Raw genomic sequence first — 17,344 nt, 5'->3', positions numbered from 1 at the left:
GCAGGAAAAATTATAGTTTTGTGCATTTTAATTTTTACTTTCTTAGACGGCAGACGAGAAGACTTGGTTCTGAACTGAACTGTAGCAAGCATTAATAGAATTTAATCTGCTCTTAATTTTCGTAACGGCACAGGCCAAACTATGGAGAAATATTCAGAGTTCTGGAATTTTACACAAAGTTCCGACTGCATGAATAATCCGGTCCGACCTTCACAAGCATATTGCCGTTTCTGTTAACGGGCTACAGTACTTGAATGTGCGACTAACAAAAAGTAGACGATCTGGCCTATCAAATTCGTAGGCAGACATAGGTACTTCCGGTAAATTTTACTACGACCTTGCGGTCTGGTGCCGTACGAACCGGTGAAGGAGAAAGGTTTCTCTGAGTACGATGTTGAATATATAACTACACATAAATAAGAGTTAACAGTTGTAATAAATTAGTCAATTTAATTAGCTATAACATTCATTTAACGATCGCTCTATGGGCTACGGTTCTCCGCACAGGCGCTGTAAGGGAGACCGGCGGCGAATATAAGTATCTACGTAAATCACAATAAGAAAATTTGGAATTTGCAGGCACCTAGTAATCTGAGTTGTATTTCTATAACATTTTAACCTTGAACGACCGAGGTGTCGGTGTTCGAATCCCGGTGGGGTCAAGAATTTTCTCTTCTGCATGTCCAGACCGGCTCTGGGGCCCGCCCAGCCTCCTATCCACTAAGTACCGGGGGGGGGGGCTTTTTCCTGGGGGTAAAGCGGCCGGGACGTGAAGCTGATCAATCACCTCCAACAAATGACAAGGTCAAGAAAATACAGATCTATACATCCATTCCCCGTACGCCTTCATGGCACAGTGCTTAGTTAAGCACAGAGACGATTTACCTTTTACGAGTACTTTACACTTAATCTTAGCAATAAGAAACACGACACAAGAACTCCAAACCTTACAAACAACAGATTTCTGTATTATATTGATGAAAAGTGTAAAAAAAAAACAGAGCTTAAACAGACGATGTCTTCTCACTAGGGACCCGTGTTTAGTCCCAAGTGATTTGTGGTGGGTGAAGTATAATTAGAGTGTTTCTCCGGTTTCCCCTGTCATGGCTCCACACTCATCTAGCGCCGTGCCCCGAAATGTGCGATAGCTCTGACCACGCAGCACATTATCACATATTCGTTTTTTAAGTTTGTGGCGACATCTGTCCCTGTATTTGGCTGGGTATACAGAGCAACTAAGCGTTTTATGTCACTCGCGCCTGAAATTTCATGAGTATGTTTCGACTACAGGCCCCACAAAAATCGTGCTTTTACCGATATGTAGTTATAAAACTCCGTAACGGACAAGAGATGCATCCACCCCTTACACAGCCGGTATTCGAGCTCAAGACCATAAGCATGCGAAGCAATCATGCAGAATGAGGATGTCTGCATATGGCCTTTCAGCAGTGCAATCACATGAATCAGCTACACACGAGGCACTTTTTTTCTTTAACTCAAACAGTGTCGGTATGTTTGGAGTCTGCTTGTGTGCAAACTATGGCAGAATGCCAGCTCCTTGAGAGAGCTAGAGAGACAGGAGGTACGGAACTAGAGTTCGGGTGACAGCGAGGGCCTTGAAGTCGGGCGGCAACCCGCTTCCTACAGCACATGATGTCATTACACTACCAGCACGGAGGGGGGAAGGGGAGGGGAGGGAGGCAGTAATTGCAGACCTTGGACCGCGCCGCTTGTTGCAACTTGATATCCGAATTCTACTTTTACCGTGAAAAAAAAATGGTCTGACCATCACCAGACCGTAGTATAGCTAAACGCGGTGATGAAATATCCGGCGTACACGAAATTAAATCTGCTTCAAAGTCTGGGTTACAGGCACTTTATAAAAAGACTACGCTCGAAGGGAATACGCCACTTTATACATCGTAACATGCTACTGCCGTTAGTAATTTTCCTATCAAATTAAAACTGCCTTGAAGAATCTAATTTGTTAGCTTTTTTTTTTTTTTGTTTCGGGAAGCGGCGACAGATGCTCCCCGTGAGATTCTAGGCTGACAATGTGAAGATAAACCTCTGCTCCGTCTCCCATGCGTGACGGGACATAACATCTGCCACCATTACGCAACATAACCGACTGGCTGAATAATGCAAGTCATACATATGGACACCCTCGTTTACAGCCTATTCTTCAAAAGAATTTCAAGTACAGGGCTGGGAAGATTGTTTTTTTTTTCCCTTAATAATCCTAAAATGTCTATCCGAAAATGGAAATTTTGATTAAATCTGGAGTTCGGTTTGCACTACAATTTTTGCACCAGTTTTATTTTACCTCGTATTGGTCCTATAACACGTAAATCACAAGTTTATCAACATTCGTTACCTCATGCCGAATTTAGTTACGTCTCTCAGAATACGGTACATCATACCACTATGCGACACGGGGATTTACATAATTAGTCACGATTTATTTTAACGCTGCTGTCAGCGGCTTAAACTATGCGGCCTATACTCGAATAACGGGACAATCACTAGTGAATTAACTGCGTAAAACCTTGCCTACTTTCGAACAATCTCAGGCATTAGCCTAGGGCTGGGGAAAACAACCAAAACATAGATTCAGAATATTCTGTGCCCAGGCTGGAATTCGAAAAAGCCAGAAACATTACTGTATGAGTCTACTCATTCGACGAAATAAATATTTTATTAATTACATTTCGTCTTCTCAAAACACCGCTTAGCATAGTACTAAAAGTTAAAGTTGTCCCTGTCCACCTGTTCAAGACCTCGGCATTTGCCGGAGGTGAATGGTCAGCTTCACGCCCAGCCCCCTTTACCCCAAGGAAAAAGCGACCACGGTACCCATCGTATAGGAGGTTGGATGGACCTCGGAGCTAGTTTGAACTTGCCCCCACCGGAACTCGAACTCCAACCCCTTGGTAGTCCAGCCCGTGGCCAGCCTCTATACCGACTATGCTATCCCGGCTCACATCTATTTTAAACAACGTTAAATAACACTTCAAAGATTTTTTTCAAAAACGGCTTAACGTGCGATACTGTACCCACAATGTAATACAAGAGCCAGTAACGTCTGCAAATCCCATCTGAAACACCTGATTTGCGACTTGGTGAATATAACAAAGTTGGTTCAAGCGATAATGCTTCTGACATATTCCAAGGGCGACGGTTCGAATCTCGAAGAGAACACTCTACTATTCTGAGGGTTTTCGTGTGTTTCACAATTCTTCCAAGAGAATGACAGGTAGTATTTCGCCCTATATTCTTCCTTCCAAATCCCTTACTATTCACTATTCCTACAATTCCACGCCATAACAGTCTGACGCTACAGACAGCATTGTTAAATAAGCAATACACGCCTGCAAAAATGAATTAATGAAGTACAAGAAACAAATTCTAACCTCATGCAGAATGACTGAGGTGAGCCTAGCAGATTTAGCGTGATTCGGTTCGTAACGACAGTTCTGTACCTGCAATATTCGAGTACGAATATCAAGGTCAATGGTGTATGCAAAAGAGCAATGAACGCATTTCAGAAATACTTGTTTTCCATGCAGCACATTTTCCCACTACTGCCTTTTTAGAACAAGGCTCTCTTTACAGTAGCTCATTATCTTGAATATTTCACCAGCCAGTTAGAAAAGTGCAATGATCTGGGATGATCATGTTCAAACAAGAACTTGGTGTTCAAGGCTGCGTGGAAGGAATGACGCAACTAACTGAAATCTCCAACATCGCACCAGGATAACAAATATACACCGCAAACACAGAACTTGCGAGCTCTGCCTAATGTGGCTGGGCGCCTCTGCGTCTTCTTCCTATTCTAACGAATACTCGAGCAGTGCCACAGAATCTATCGGAAGGAAACGCGAAACAGGCGCACACAGTCACAGACAGCCTCTAGACAGATCCAGAAGTTCCGGGTTCGATTCCCGGCGCTACAAGATGTTCTGAGAAGTAGTGGGTCTGGAACAGGGTCCACTCAGCCTCGTGAGGATAACTGAGGAGCTACTTGCATGGGAAAGTAGGGGCTACGGTCTAGAAAATCGAGATTAAAGGCCGTGGGGAACCGTTGCGCTGACCACGCGAAGCTCTCTCTAACGGCTAGACTTGGCACTAACTTCGCCGGCAAGCGGCGGTCGCTCGGTTGGTATAATTCGCTTGCGGACTAAAGCCATGGAGTTCGCCTCATTATTTTTCTCGGTGTGCAATGAACAAATATTGTATGGTATTACAAATCGAAAAAAACAAAACTGTCTCAAACCGTGGCGGCCCAGGTTCCATCTCAGGTCAGGTAACGTGAGATGTCGACCAGTGGAACTTTGGGGATTTTCTCCGAATACTTCCGTCTCTTCTGCCAGTACTAACTCCATCCGCTGCTCCCAATTCATTATCTCAATATCGACTCTATATAGTCTCTACACTGTCAGCATCGTTAAATAGCCAACTTTTAAAAACTGTATCTATATCTTGCATGAAGAATTTGGATATTACAAAATATTGCCCGCCAACGTCAGCTAAGTTGTCACAGCAAAAATAAAATGAGCTGTAATACAAACAAACCAGAAATCAATGTAGCAGCATCACACTTGGCGGCTGCCTGGTTCAAGTACTTGCCTAATTTTCTAATCACATAATTCTAAATCCTAATCAGGCAAGTGACAGGACCACAAACACAAGAGTCCAGTCAATGTGTCCGCCGTAGAATATGTTAACATAGACGAGTACTGACAAACATCTCTGCCCTAAGACGAGATTCTATCTCTTAATCCCAGTGTACAAGTGACATTCAACTTCGATCACGCAGCTACAAGGGCCGAGTATCATCAAACATGGGAGATTCCCAGTTATGCAGCAAAATGTTATTGTTACTTGTAGCCTATAACATAAAACATAAAATATTTAATCCATGTAACATTGTAATTACTTTTCAAGATTGTGGTTGTGCGCCAGAGCCTAAATTCTGGAACATCGCGCAAAGAACATGAAAAAAATTTCAAAACGCAATGGAAATAATTTTAAGCATACTTCAGGCAGGGAATAATCCAAACTTAAGTACACCATCGCTGCATCTTTGCCCAACATTTTAAGATTCTGCCGAAATCCATGATGACTACCAGTTTCCTGTAGCACAGCAGAACATCTCTGGTATTTTCATGTAATGCTATGGATAGTGGCCCAACATCTCACGTCACGAGACTCCGCCTCTCCGTTCCCATGGTATATAACCCTAAAGCACTCAAATATGTTTACGTTTCAGCCAGGTTTGTTTAAACACACACAGATTTCCTTTTCCGCGCTGAGCAGGATACGTTTACTATTCTACAGGGTATTCTAATACTGACCTTTCCACTTAGGACACCCTGTATATGTATATTAAAAACAATTGGATTATTATAAATCGATGCTAAGTATCCCATGTACATCACTTCTATTAGGATACGGTCGAATCAGGAGTTCGATTCCTGAATCACGAACCTTTTGTTCGTACTACTCGGTCAAATTCAAAGCGTGAAGGTGAGGCCTCAAACACTCTCAAACCTTTGCATCCGATCGCGGCAGTTACCTGCTTCACGGTCCAGCAACCTTTATTCCGGGTAAAGTGACTACGCCATGTGTTTGATGAGCCCAGAGCTATTCTGGGATCGAACTGCGGTCGACCAATCAGTAGCCAGTAACTCTCTACCGGTTGGATGCACTAACTGGTTAACAGAACCCGAAGGTTCAACACAAACGTCAACGCCCGCCATTGGATACGATCCTAAGCGACTTCAAAATCCACTTTACCTTCACATAACAGTTTCGCAACCTGCATCGTAACTCCAGAAATATCAGCTACATATCCCGCCCCGAGTGTACCCCCCCCCCACTATTCTGCATATAAGCGAAGTTGGCCTAAGTGACCCTGAATATTGCTACAGTATTTACGCGTACAGCAGGGTTCCTTAAAAATAATAAGATGTGTTGTTAACAGGTGCAGTAGACTTACATGGAGAGGCGCTCATAAGCATTAAATTCATGCGCTGCCTTCAAATTAATTAATACCTTACCACAGGGCTCTTCAACTTCAAGCCCACTGATGAGCCGATTTGGACCGCCTTCAGACACCTGCCCACTAATCACTTTACAAAAAAAAATGTTCTTTCAAATATACAGACAAAAATATGTGCCCTGAAATGAGCTTGCTTACTCATGGAGCTGAGCCCTTCTTGAGGAGCCGCCAATTGTGCAGATACTCAAGAACTTCCCAGCATTTTATGGAACCCGAAGGTTCATTACCGTGTTCACAAAAGCCCTCCACTGCTCCCTATCCTGAGCCAGATCAATCCCATTCTATCTCTCTAAGATCCATTTTAATATTGTTCACCCACCTACGAGTTGGCCTTCCGAGTGGCTTGAAATGAGCATATGATCAGTAATTCCACATTTTCCTAAGTTATTTATCAGGCATCGTCTGAAATTAAACTAAAAATTACATTGAATATTTAAATAGTTAACAAGCACTTTCGTAAGACTTCTTTTCGACGAGATTAACAGATTCTTTACAACGGAGAAAACAGCGTTTAACACATATTACCACGTTTTGGGGCAGGCGGGCCACACAAAACTAATTACCGAGCCGCATGTGACCCAAGAATGGGACATCCCTGGCATACTGCATGCTTAACGGGCTGGGCGGTCGACCTCCAGTTGTCCTGATATATAGCAATCTTGGAGGAGATTACCTTCTCTTGGAAATTTTTACACAAAACAAGGTCCAAGCAAATATCGTACATACCCAATTAATATATTAGTAGATTAATCTGAATGGGCAAACGCATATAATAAAGAAATTGATGTCACGGCTCAAGACCACTCGAATTCAATGACGCCATTTTACCTTGGCAACTGATAAACATCTTTTGGCCCGTTTCCTTGATTTGCGCTCTAAAGAATTTTTGGGTTTCTGAGTTCCGTAACGCCACGAAGCCTACACCACGTCCATCTGTCGGCATGCAACACGTACTTCTGCACACACACGACTGACGAGGAGTTACGCGTCTGTAAAGACACGCAAAATCTCTAAGGGATGTTGCGTAAGTGCGTAGTAAAAGAGCGTTACGTCTCAGAATATTTATGTAACCGAAAGTTGTGGCATTTAATACAACAAAAACACTTTGCTATGTATCACACGTAGCAACTTGCGGAACGCCCATACGAGGTGACATGCCGCCGCGACAATCACGCTCCAAGTTATCGAGCGACAAAAAAATACATTACACGTTAACAGTTTTACTTTTAAAACTAGGGAAGAACGTCAAAAATGCAATACAATAGATGCTACGAAGTTTTACTTTTAAACCGAAAAATGTTGAGACTACATTAAGTAAAAAGTACAGCTTATCCCTGTAACAGGACGTGAAGGCCCATAGGGTTGTGAGACCTTGAGGTTCCCACATTATCTAGACAATCGGCTCAAAGATGGCGGTAATGTTGTCAGCCTTACGCGCCGGCCGCGCTTTACGCTCCAGGAAAATTAATTAATTCCTGGTACCCATTTCTGTTAGAGGCTCAGCCGACCCCAGGGCCATAGTGCGGCTGGAAGGATTAGGTCAACTGAAAAAAAAATCCAATGACCTTATCGGGACTTGAACCCGCGACCTTCCGGCTTGTAGCATAGTGCCTCAACGAACTACGCTACATTGGTCTATTCATGTATTTAGGCTCAATACAGACGAAATGTTACTACGGAAGGTGACAAGGCAATTTCGCACCACCAGTTGTTACGTGCTAACATACCATTTCCTTTCTTCCGTGGCCTTTAGTCCGTAAGCGAACTATACCGACCGAGTGAACGCCGCTTGTCGGCGAAGTTAGTGCCAACTTTAGCGAATAGAGGGCGTCGCGTGGTAAGCGCAACGGATCCCCACGGCCGTTAATCTCAGTTTTCTAGACCAGAACTAACATACCATATATGTACTTATTTCTCCCGCATTATTTTGCGCAACCAACACTAATTTCCTTACGCATCGCTGTCTTTCCACCAGTTGCATAAGCGATGTCCGTTGCCGAAAACCGGCACGGAGAACCCAAGTTAAAAACTGCCATCTGGGATGCGGAGATAACATTAAAACAGATCCTATAACAATAGCGTACGAAGGGCGATTTCGGGGTGGAAGGACTTAAAAATATACATAAAGAACTGTTACACTCATATATTAACTATGCTGTCGATATAAACTTCGGTTCATCAGAAAACCTTTCGTTTTCTTTCTCAAAAAGTGAACAAATGTCAGTCATTTCGGAGTCCGGGATGATTCAGTCCGTAGATCCCTCATCCTTGTCTTTTGGGGGGGGGCACTGAGTCCACTTGGTTACGTAATGATGATGAATGTGGAGCAGTCGGTGGAATCAGAATTTGCAGGGGAAACCGAAGTATTCGGAGAAACCCTGCCCCACTGCCACTTTGTCCACCATAAATCCCACATGGCCTGACCTGGAACTAAAACCGGGCCGCCGCGGTGGGAAGCGGGCGATTAACTGCCTAGGCTATGGTACGGCCTTCCCTTGTCCTAAGAAAACTGTAACAATCCAACTTTCGGTTAGAATCGAACTAGACACAGAGAAACACGTCAGTGTTTGGGCTACGAGTCTTTGCATCCCGCAGTAGTCAGAATGCCTGTACCATGCAGCTGTCTGCAACGTTTGAACAGACTCCAACAGCTGTCCCATTAACGTAGAATTATTTCTATTCCAGAGTTAATTTCCAAACCAAACACTTCTAGTCTTCAAAACTCATGGCTGGATAAATATAAGAGAAACACGAAACACGTCTTATAATTGAAGAATCGTGTCAGGAAAAGGTTTCTGTTAAGTTCAAACATCACAGTACAAGGACTGCGAGTGGCTGAGCTACGTCAGTATCACCACCACAAGGCCAGATCCTGCCAGGATGTGGATGAGATACGGAAATCACATCTCTCCCTGTCACTGGCCTTGTACAAACAAATGACTAACAAGCTACATAGAAATACTACTGAAATATTTGTAATCCCGCTCGATTCTGCGACTAAGAGTTCAATCTTCTGGGATATAATAACGTGTAGTCCCGTGAAAACTCAACTGACGTTTCGGAAGAACACGTCGCTTCCATTTTCAGGGTAGAGAAGATTAATACAAAAACAAGAAGCTGCCAGTTTCATGCTAGTTTCTAACTCAGCTTAACTTTTCAACCCTGATGATGGAGCGAGTGTTCCTCAGAAACGTAGGTTGACACGAACTATACGGTGTTATGTCCCACAAGATACAAATCATCATATTCACCGCTGTGAGAACCTCAAATCCGACAAATTTGGTATTGTGTAACACTGCTTATGTGCTTATCTGTTACATAGACATGTGAGACCTGTAAGATTGTTTTTATGGTATCACATAAATGCAGACGCCTACCGTCGCTACGCAACCACCCATGGTAAGAATTTTCTTTTTTCACTTCACAATAAGGGTTGCATCACGGGTGCATGACCTGTTCCATCATCTGCCCTTAATGTACATACACACCTATTTCACGAACACATGTCCGATATTTATACTTATGTGACAGTAAAAGTAAATGTATCCCTGTAACAGGCCGTGGAGGCCCATAGGGTTGTGAGACGTCGATGTTCTCTCATTTTCTAGAAAATCGGCTCACAGATGGCGGAAAGGTTGTCAGCCTTACGTGTGGGCCGCCCTTCACTCCCAAGATTATTCCTGGTACTCATTTCTGTTAGATCGATTAATGACAGATGCACCATGGTATGTATCGAACGACACTCTTCACCACGACCTTGGCATCTCAATCATCTCAGATGTAAACCACGATCGACTAGAGACGCACATCAATCCATTGATGCAGCCGCTACTGGAAGAACCCAAAAACAGATGACTGAAAAGACGTCTTCCAATTGACCTCAAGTGAAAAATAGGGGCTCCTTCGGTGGAAGGATCCTCACCCTGCCATAGGTGGGCTTATTAGCCCAATGTTATCACAATAGCTTACAGAATACTATAATTCTGAGTGTTATTTAAGTAATAAAAAAAGTCTGTTAGAGCCTGAGTCGACCCCAGGGCCATAATGCGGCTGAAAAGGATTAGGTCAATTGAAAAATTCCACCTGATCGGGGCTCAAACCCGCGACCTTCCGGCTTGTAACATGGTACTTCAACCAACTACGCTACCATAGTCTGTGCAATATGTAAAGTGACGGTAGAGTAACCTCCACGCCTAAACCTCACGATTCAGGCAGTATACGAGGAGCACAAGAGTAAAAACTTTTTGTTAACTTTTTATTTTAATATTTGGGCGTAGGAACTACAATAAACTCAAAAACCACCATATCAAAAGCAGAATCTTCAACGCAGACTTCCAAAGTATTCTATATTGATCCGTCATACTTTCGAAATTGTATAAGCTGTACTGTAGGAAAATATTCTTGCTTCGCTGATCACATTACCTTCACCGCCTGTGCCCTTAAAAATCTAAACTGGCCTTTAGGACTTATTATTTCTTTAAAAGAATCTTTGGAGGTCTGTGTTTATTCTCTGCACAATACATTTTGTTAAAGATGGCTTGAAAGTAGTTCAGTAATAAGACGTTTCGTCTAAGTTGCGTATGAACCAAGAAAAACACGTTAAGTACCGACTTACCAACCGCTACACTTAAAAAATAACTTACTCTACCTTGCGTGGCTATTCCAAGTAAAAATAAAGTAGAGACTGAAATTCGTGAACAGCGGACCTGAACCTTCTCTATCAGTCACTGGCTCCGATGAAAGAAATACGAACTAGGCATCAATAGGTTTATTTGCCTTACCATGTGATTCTAGCAACAAGACTAACAAGTCCTACATAGTCCGTTATACGTTCACTCGGTGCAACAAAAGCCTTTTTCAAGAAGCTTCACAGTCACTCATGTACTCAATAAATCCCCCCCCCCCTACTGAACCATAACATGCGCCGGTTAAATCCATTCCACACAATTATACTCTGTAATATCCACTTCGCCGGGATCGTGGGTTCGAATCCCACTCAGGGTATGGATGTTTAGTTTGTGTGTGTGCGTTTTGCTGTGTTTGTGTACAGGTAGAGGCCTTGCGACGAGCTGATCAGACGCCGAAGGAGTCCTACCGTATGTCTAAGATGTAGAAAAACCGAAGTGAACGGAGAAGTTCATGGAGGTAGGCCTCGGCGCACTGGGGCTGTAGTGCCAAGGAAAAAAAAATACACTCCAATACTGATGCTGTTCTCTCGCTCCATATGTCTCACAACTTTCGTATTGTGCCGCTAAAATTCTGTATGCATTTCTCCCTGCGTGGAACATGCCCCAATCATTTTCTCTTCATGTTACCTGTCTAAATATTGAAGTTATGCAGCCTCAGTGCGCAGTTCTCTCACATAGACCACTATACCCTCGAACATGTGCATGAAATTAAATTCCTTGAAACCTTCCGAGCCAAACAATACAACGTACATCACAAGAATTCACCCCCCCCCCAAAAAAGCAGGCATACTTAAAATAAAACGCGGTGGGATATTTGATTTTCTCAAGTGGAGTATCAAGAACATCGCCTTCTGGCATATGTTATCATGTAGTCTACTAGGTAGTAACGTTTCGGAGGAACTCACTGTCTCCTAGTAGGAGTTCTTAAGCAACTCCGGTTCCCTGAAACCGTGATCTCACTGTTCAGTCACTCAAATCAACTGGTGTCCTAAGGCAGTGTACTCACTGTTAAGTTATTCATCATACAACTCTGTGGAGAGAGACAGCACAGAAATTACCGCAAAGTTTCCTGGTTTTTGATACTTCTTTTGGAGAAATAATGACGAGTTAATGCGAAATAGATAACTCTCTCGATGGGCCATCACCCATCGAACGTCTATATAACTATTCAGTGATTCAGAATCAATTCTGAATGGGAACAGTTACGGATTCCGTCTCACTAGCTAGTACGTTCGTTCTCCTATTTAAAACACGCCACGATCATGGAACTAAATTAACTTCTAAACCTACTAGTCTTATTCCATGTTCCAAGAGAAGATATTATCAGCTGTGCGGAGAATCGATCACGCGAACGATAAGACGTAGTTAAGACTTGGATCAGTTCCCCCACTCTTGACTAGCAACATAGCATTCACTTGACTGAACTTGCTTGACGTTAATTTCGTGTCTATCATTACGTAAACCCCACGTATCGTCATATATTCTACCTAGGAACTTCCATCTAAACGATACGCAAAATCGCACACGCGTCCTTCATGGTATTTTGTAGATAAAGAATCGTCGATAATGAATTCCTTCACGCGTCTGTCGATTATTGATTTTGAGTCTATCATACAAAAAAAAATTATTCAGTGTGTACATGCGATGCGGGTATGATATACACGAAAGCCGACGGGTTCGTGATATGCAGGACATCTAATCGCTACAGGACAGCAATATTCTTTCTTGTTACGTGCAAATGCGTGAGAGTATTGCTAGAATCACAGAGGGTACACCATCTACAGTATTAACACATATAAGGGCTGCGTCATAGCTCAAGCGGTTAGTCGCTGGCTTCCCACCGCAGCGGGCCGGGTTCGATCCCGGGTCTGGTCAAGTGGAATTTTTGGTGGACAAAGTGGCGCTGGGGCAGGTTTTCTCAGAGTACTTCGGTTTCCCCTGCCAATCTTCATTCCACCAATTGCTCCACAATCACCCTCACCTATCATCTGGGGCTGGTACAATAGGCCAGAGACTCCGTTAGGGTTGGTACCGAATTGTGGAAGGTATGAACTCTGACGCCTGGATGACCATGGGGTTACGTCTCCGTTAAGTTGCCACTCATAACGTGACAGAATTTGCATCAAAATGTCGGACACATTTCAGTCTACACGAGAAGAAAATTTAGTTTTCTGCTCAGCAACAAGTATCAGTTAGTATATATTTGCATGGCAACACAACTGATACGAGGTAACTATAGCAACCACGACTCAGATTTGTGAATTTTCATGTGCCAGTAGATAAGACTGTTCCCAAACATAGGTAACTTGTTAAAACAATTTCGCAATATTGCGGAACACAAGAATAAACTGTTATGTCGTGTTTGCGGTTTGTCAACTCTGGCAACAAAACAGACCGCTGGTAATAATCACAATATGGCAATTTTTAACTCGACTATGGTGGTGTATTCTCGTCAACCTAAGGTACGCACACTCCTGGCAGTGCATGTTACAACACCAGCATAAACGTGTTACAGCATGTTTGTGTCAGCTTTCGGACCGTGGGAGTCTGGACACAAACTCCTGCCTACGTACGCAGACGTCTCCCACCCAACCCTCTTAGCAAACGAGTGCATTCTAAGAACTTTACTGGTCTCATTCTGAGGTGAAGACAAATTCACGAATATTATCACAACTTCCTTCAATCAAAAGAATTTCAGCTGTTCTACTTGTCTCATTCTGAGGTGAAGACAAATTCACGAATATTATCACAACTTCCTTCAATCAAAAGAATTTCAGCTGTTCTACTTGTCTCATTCTGAGGTGAGGACAAATTCACGAATATTATCACAACTTCCTTCAATCAAAAGAATTTCGGCTGTTCTATCACGTCACTTTACGTTCATACATATCTTCAAGGCGCATAATGTAACAAGGGTAAAATGAGAAAGAAGACAATGCATGTTTTTTGGTGACGAAAAGCTCAATTTTATATACATATAAAAACTTCATGTCGAATACAACGGTATTTGAATGTGCGCCCATGCTTCGTATTTCGGGAGGGACACGGGGTGCCACGATCTCTCGGTATGTATAAAAACAATGTCTTTAAACTAACCTCCGCCGCTTCCCTCCACTCATAATGAAGCTGAAGCAATTACTGTAAAGAAACAAATGCAGATGAAGCATGGAACTGAACGCCACTGGCGATCAGAATTCTGCATCCGTTAAAAAATTATGGTGTTCTGTTCTCCGCGCAATATGATTACGACAATGTCAAATCAGCAGGGTAAATACTGCAAAACTTGCAACGATACGCTTCTGTTACGCACTGCACAGTTATCGCATTGCAACACCAAGCCGAGCCAAGGAGTCTGCAGGAGCGAACAACCAGCGCTAACGTTGCGGGCGAACATTCAGCGTCAGAGCCGTTGAAATCATGGGGAATACCTCACACTCACTCCCTTTCGCTCCTCTGCAATCGATACGAACGTGTACTGGCCACTCCGCGGAAGTTTGGAAAGCCTGAAGGCAACAGACCACTTCGAGGACCTGAGAATTAATGGACTGGACAACATTAAAATGGAATCACCTCACTCGGTATTGCGCCAAACGCCACACACGTTCTTCTAAACACGAAAATGAAATTTTGGGTTGATACACGTCAAGAATTTCGTGATTATTTGAGTGACGAGGTCGTTCTCAGGAAAGATGATGCTGGTTGGACTCCTGTGAGTGGGTCGCATTTCTTCAATAACTTACGCATGTTCCCGACTTCAGCGAAACATTTCATTCTAACTCCTGGGCAATTACCTTTCTCTTTAATGTGAATTTCATTATAAGTGCCACACGCTCCTGTTCGTATGATGGGGTATGTGGTTTCGTAGTTTTTCTTGCAAAGAAATTAAAAACAAGATACTTTAATTAAGCTTTAATAAAAAAAATCGTTCTAATTTGTTCTGAAAGTTAATTTTTGTTTCTCCACATGGCTTTTTAACAGATCCCTGCCACACGAAACTTACTTTTACTTTCTAAGATTTCATTCGAAGCAAAACGTTTTCTACACTGAAAATAATTTTCACTCTATTCTGATGACGCGGATAAGAAATTCGTATCACTTGTTACGAATTCGTAGGCTCGAGGCCAACCCAACTAAATAAATTTGTGTCCAACTTATTGACTAGTGTTCCAGCTAAGAACAAACATTTCTATACGGAAACGATGTCTCTATATTAATCTGATTTATAACGGCGACATAATTACTTATAAATCCAATATTCGTAGCATGTAAATCTAGACGCGTGTACTTTCGCATACAAAATCGTTCCAAACGGAAATACGGAAATTGGAATACGTCACTTTGCGAAACATTAGAAAAGCCTTGACAAACATCACTTACTCTTTACATGCAATACACAACACAGCAGTCTGAACGTTGGACGAAGGTCAGGAGCGAGAAACGTGGGACTTGGCAAGACCCGTTCCAACACTTTCACTGGCCCAGTGTACACGGAACAGCTACACAAACGCCCGTTGATTCTTCACAATTAGTTTATCGCGTCTGCAATGCCTAACATTCCACTGATAAAACTTCTAAACGGCGTAAAATGTAATATCCTGGCGCCTATCTGTCTATCAAACACTGGAACATAAGCGATAGTAGTTTCCCTGGCTCTCACAGAAAGATGTGACGAAACTAAATTAATTCAGGTTATTGTAACCGGTAAATGAACACACGATTCCTGGCGACAATCGCTTAAATATGGAAATGTGCATAACACAGATATAAATAATTCGCCCTGAAACACGAATGCGACAAAACCTATGGAAATAATATAATTTCCTGCTGCAAATTTTTCCTTCGCTTATCAAAATCAAACACATCACATCCGGTCGAAATACGAATTGGAAACCATAACGCTTTTAACTTCTTTAAATCAGACGAAAATACCAAAAATTATACAAAATGATATTTTATTCAAAATAACCGCTAACGACTTTCACAAGAATCGAATAAAATTCCGACTGGGGTTAACGAAATCACAAAATTCCAAAACATATTTAAAAAAAAATCCGTCTCCGATAATAGTAACACTTCACCTCACATTTCGTTTCTTGGGATGTCCAGAGGGTATGGACTCACCTGGGTAGCATCAGTATACGGTGTCGAAGAGTTCTTATTGATCAACTGAGATCCAAACATTGGTATTCCACTGGAGGTAGGGCTACTCGAGCGGCTGGAATCGTTCTGCTGCGGCACCATTATATTCGTTAAAAGAACTTTCACTTAAAACACCAACAAATACTATACACTTCTAATTTTTATTAAATGTGCTTAAATTACATCCACGGAGGCAATTCGTACAGATACAGGAAAGAAAATCCTTTACGCTGGCTAAATATTATATATGACTATACTATTATTTTTCAAACTGACACTTTTCCACGGTTTTGCGGGGATAGTCCCGTCAAACTTGCTTGCACCCAAACACATCCATCTAAACGCTTTCTGCCTTCTGTTAGCATAACACGACGACTGAAGCCTCCGCGTGGCCGAGTAATGCATATCTACCAGTGTGAGCCGCAATACATCTCTACGTAGCAAGCTCTCGGCCAATCACGTACGTGGAAGGGAGGAGTTTCGCCCCTTCAAGTGGGAACTCGATCCATCCGAGATAAAGCAGCACACGGCTGTTTGGAAGCGGTGCAGACTTCAGGCACTTAATCACGAAAAATTCGGTTTTCTTATTAAAAATAATTATCATTTTACTAATATGTTACAGAATCTATTCCGTTCGCGTAATGTAAACCAATATTTCCTTTAAATAGAGCTAGTACCTCGACAAGTGCGCTGTTTATAAATGGGAATAAATCGAGGTACAGCGTTCAATCCCTGAATCCTTGTAACGAAACAAACCAAATTACGCGAATGTTCACTTTTCAAATAATTTTACATTGACTTAAGGTGCTCTAGAGACCCTCACAGTTCAACAGACGAATGGAAAGTGAAGCTTTATCCACATAGAAACTATCTACGCTGAAGCGCCTAAATATTCCGTCTTTCTGCCACCAGATGTCAGACAAGAACTGACTGCCTGGAGTGCGTAGTACGCATGTGATGTTCCTGCTTCACTGCAAGCATTACTCAGTGGCGGTTTCGAAGGGCGGTAGACAGGGGTGAGAGTCAAATTTGTTGGGAAACTTTTAGGAAACGATCTATTTTTTCTCGCCAACCCACAATTACTCCAAGTAACATACCCAGTTACTCTTAACTTCAGGGAACTCGGAGATCAGGTTTAAATTACTTCAAGTGACAATGTATTCATGTCAGGTTGAACAGAAGGTAAGATTTCAATGTGGGGTTTTCCAAATTACGCTGGCCTAGAGACATAACTTTACCTACACAAAACATTAACCCTTTAAAGACTGGATTTCTTCTAAATAATGTACAAATATTCGTTCGAAATATGCATTCGTCTCTGCTACAGAACCACCTAGTTGATGTTATTCAAGAAAACAATCACTGTTTATTGTGATAACCATACAAAACACAAATACACTCGTGGGCGAAATGCATAGTTTTAGTACGTTAAAGCAGGTGGTACATACAGTAA

At 42.4% G+C, this 17,344-nt stretch overlaps 1 protein-coding gene across 1 annotated transcript in view; it reads right to left on the bottom strand.

Moving 5' to 3' along the window:
• The window catches only part of LOC111868142 (transcription factor Sox-11-A), a 47,854-nt gene extending 31,566 nt beyond the window's left edge, over positions 1-16,288 (bottom strand). The window contains exon 1 of the mRNA XM_023858555.2: positions 15,874-16,288. Within this exon, the coding sequence (XP_023714323.1) occupies positions 15,874-15,993 (120 nt within the window). The 5' untranslated portion in view covers positions 15,994-16,288. The remainder of the gene's footprint in view (positions 1-15,873) is intronic.
• Positions 16,289-17,344: the final 1,056 nt, after the last annotated feature.

This window comes from Cryptotermes secundus, unplaced genomic scaffold, assembly GCF_002891405.2.
Source record: "Cryptotermes secundus unplaced genomic scaffold, Csec_1.0 scaffold2218, whole genome shotgun sequence".
NCBI lineage: Eukaryota > Metazoa > Arthropoda > Insecta > Blattodea > Kalotermitidae > Cryptotermes > Cryptotermes secundus.
This window is presented reverse-complemented; position numbering and strand designations above follow the sequence as displayed.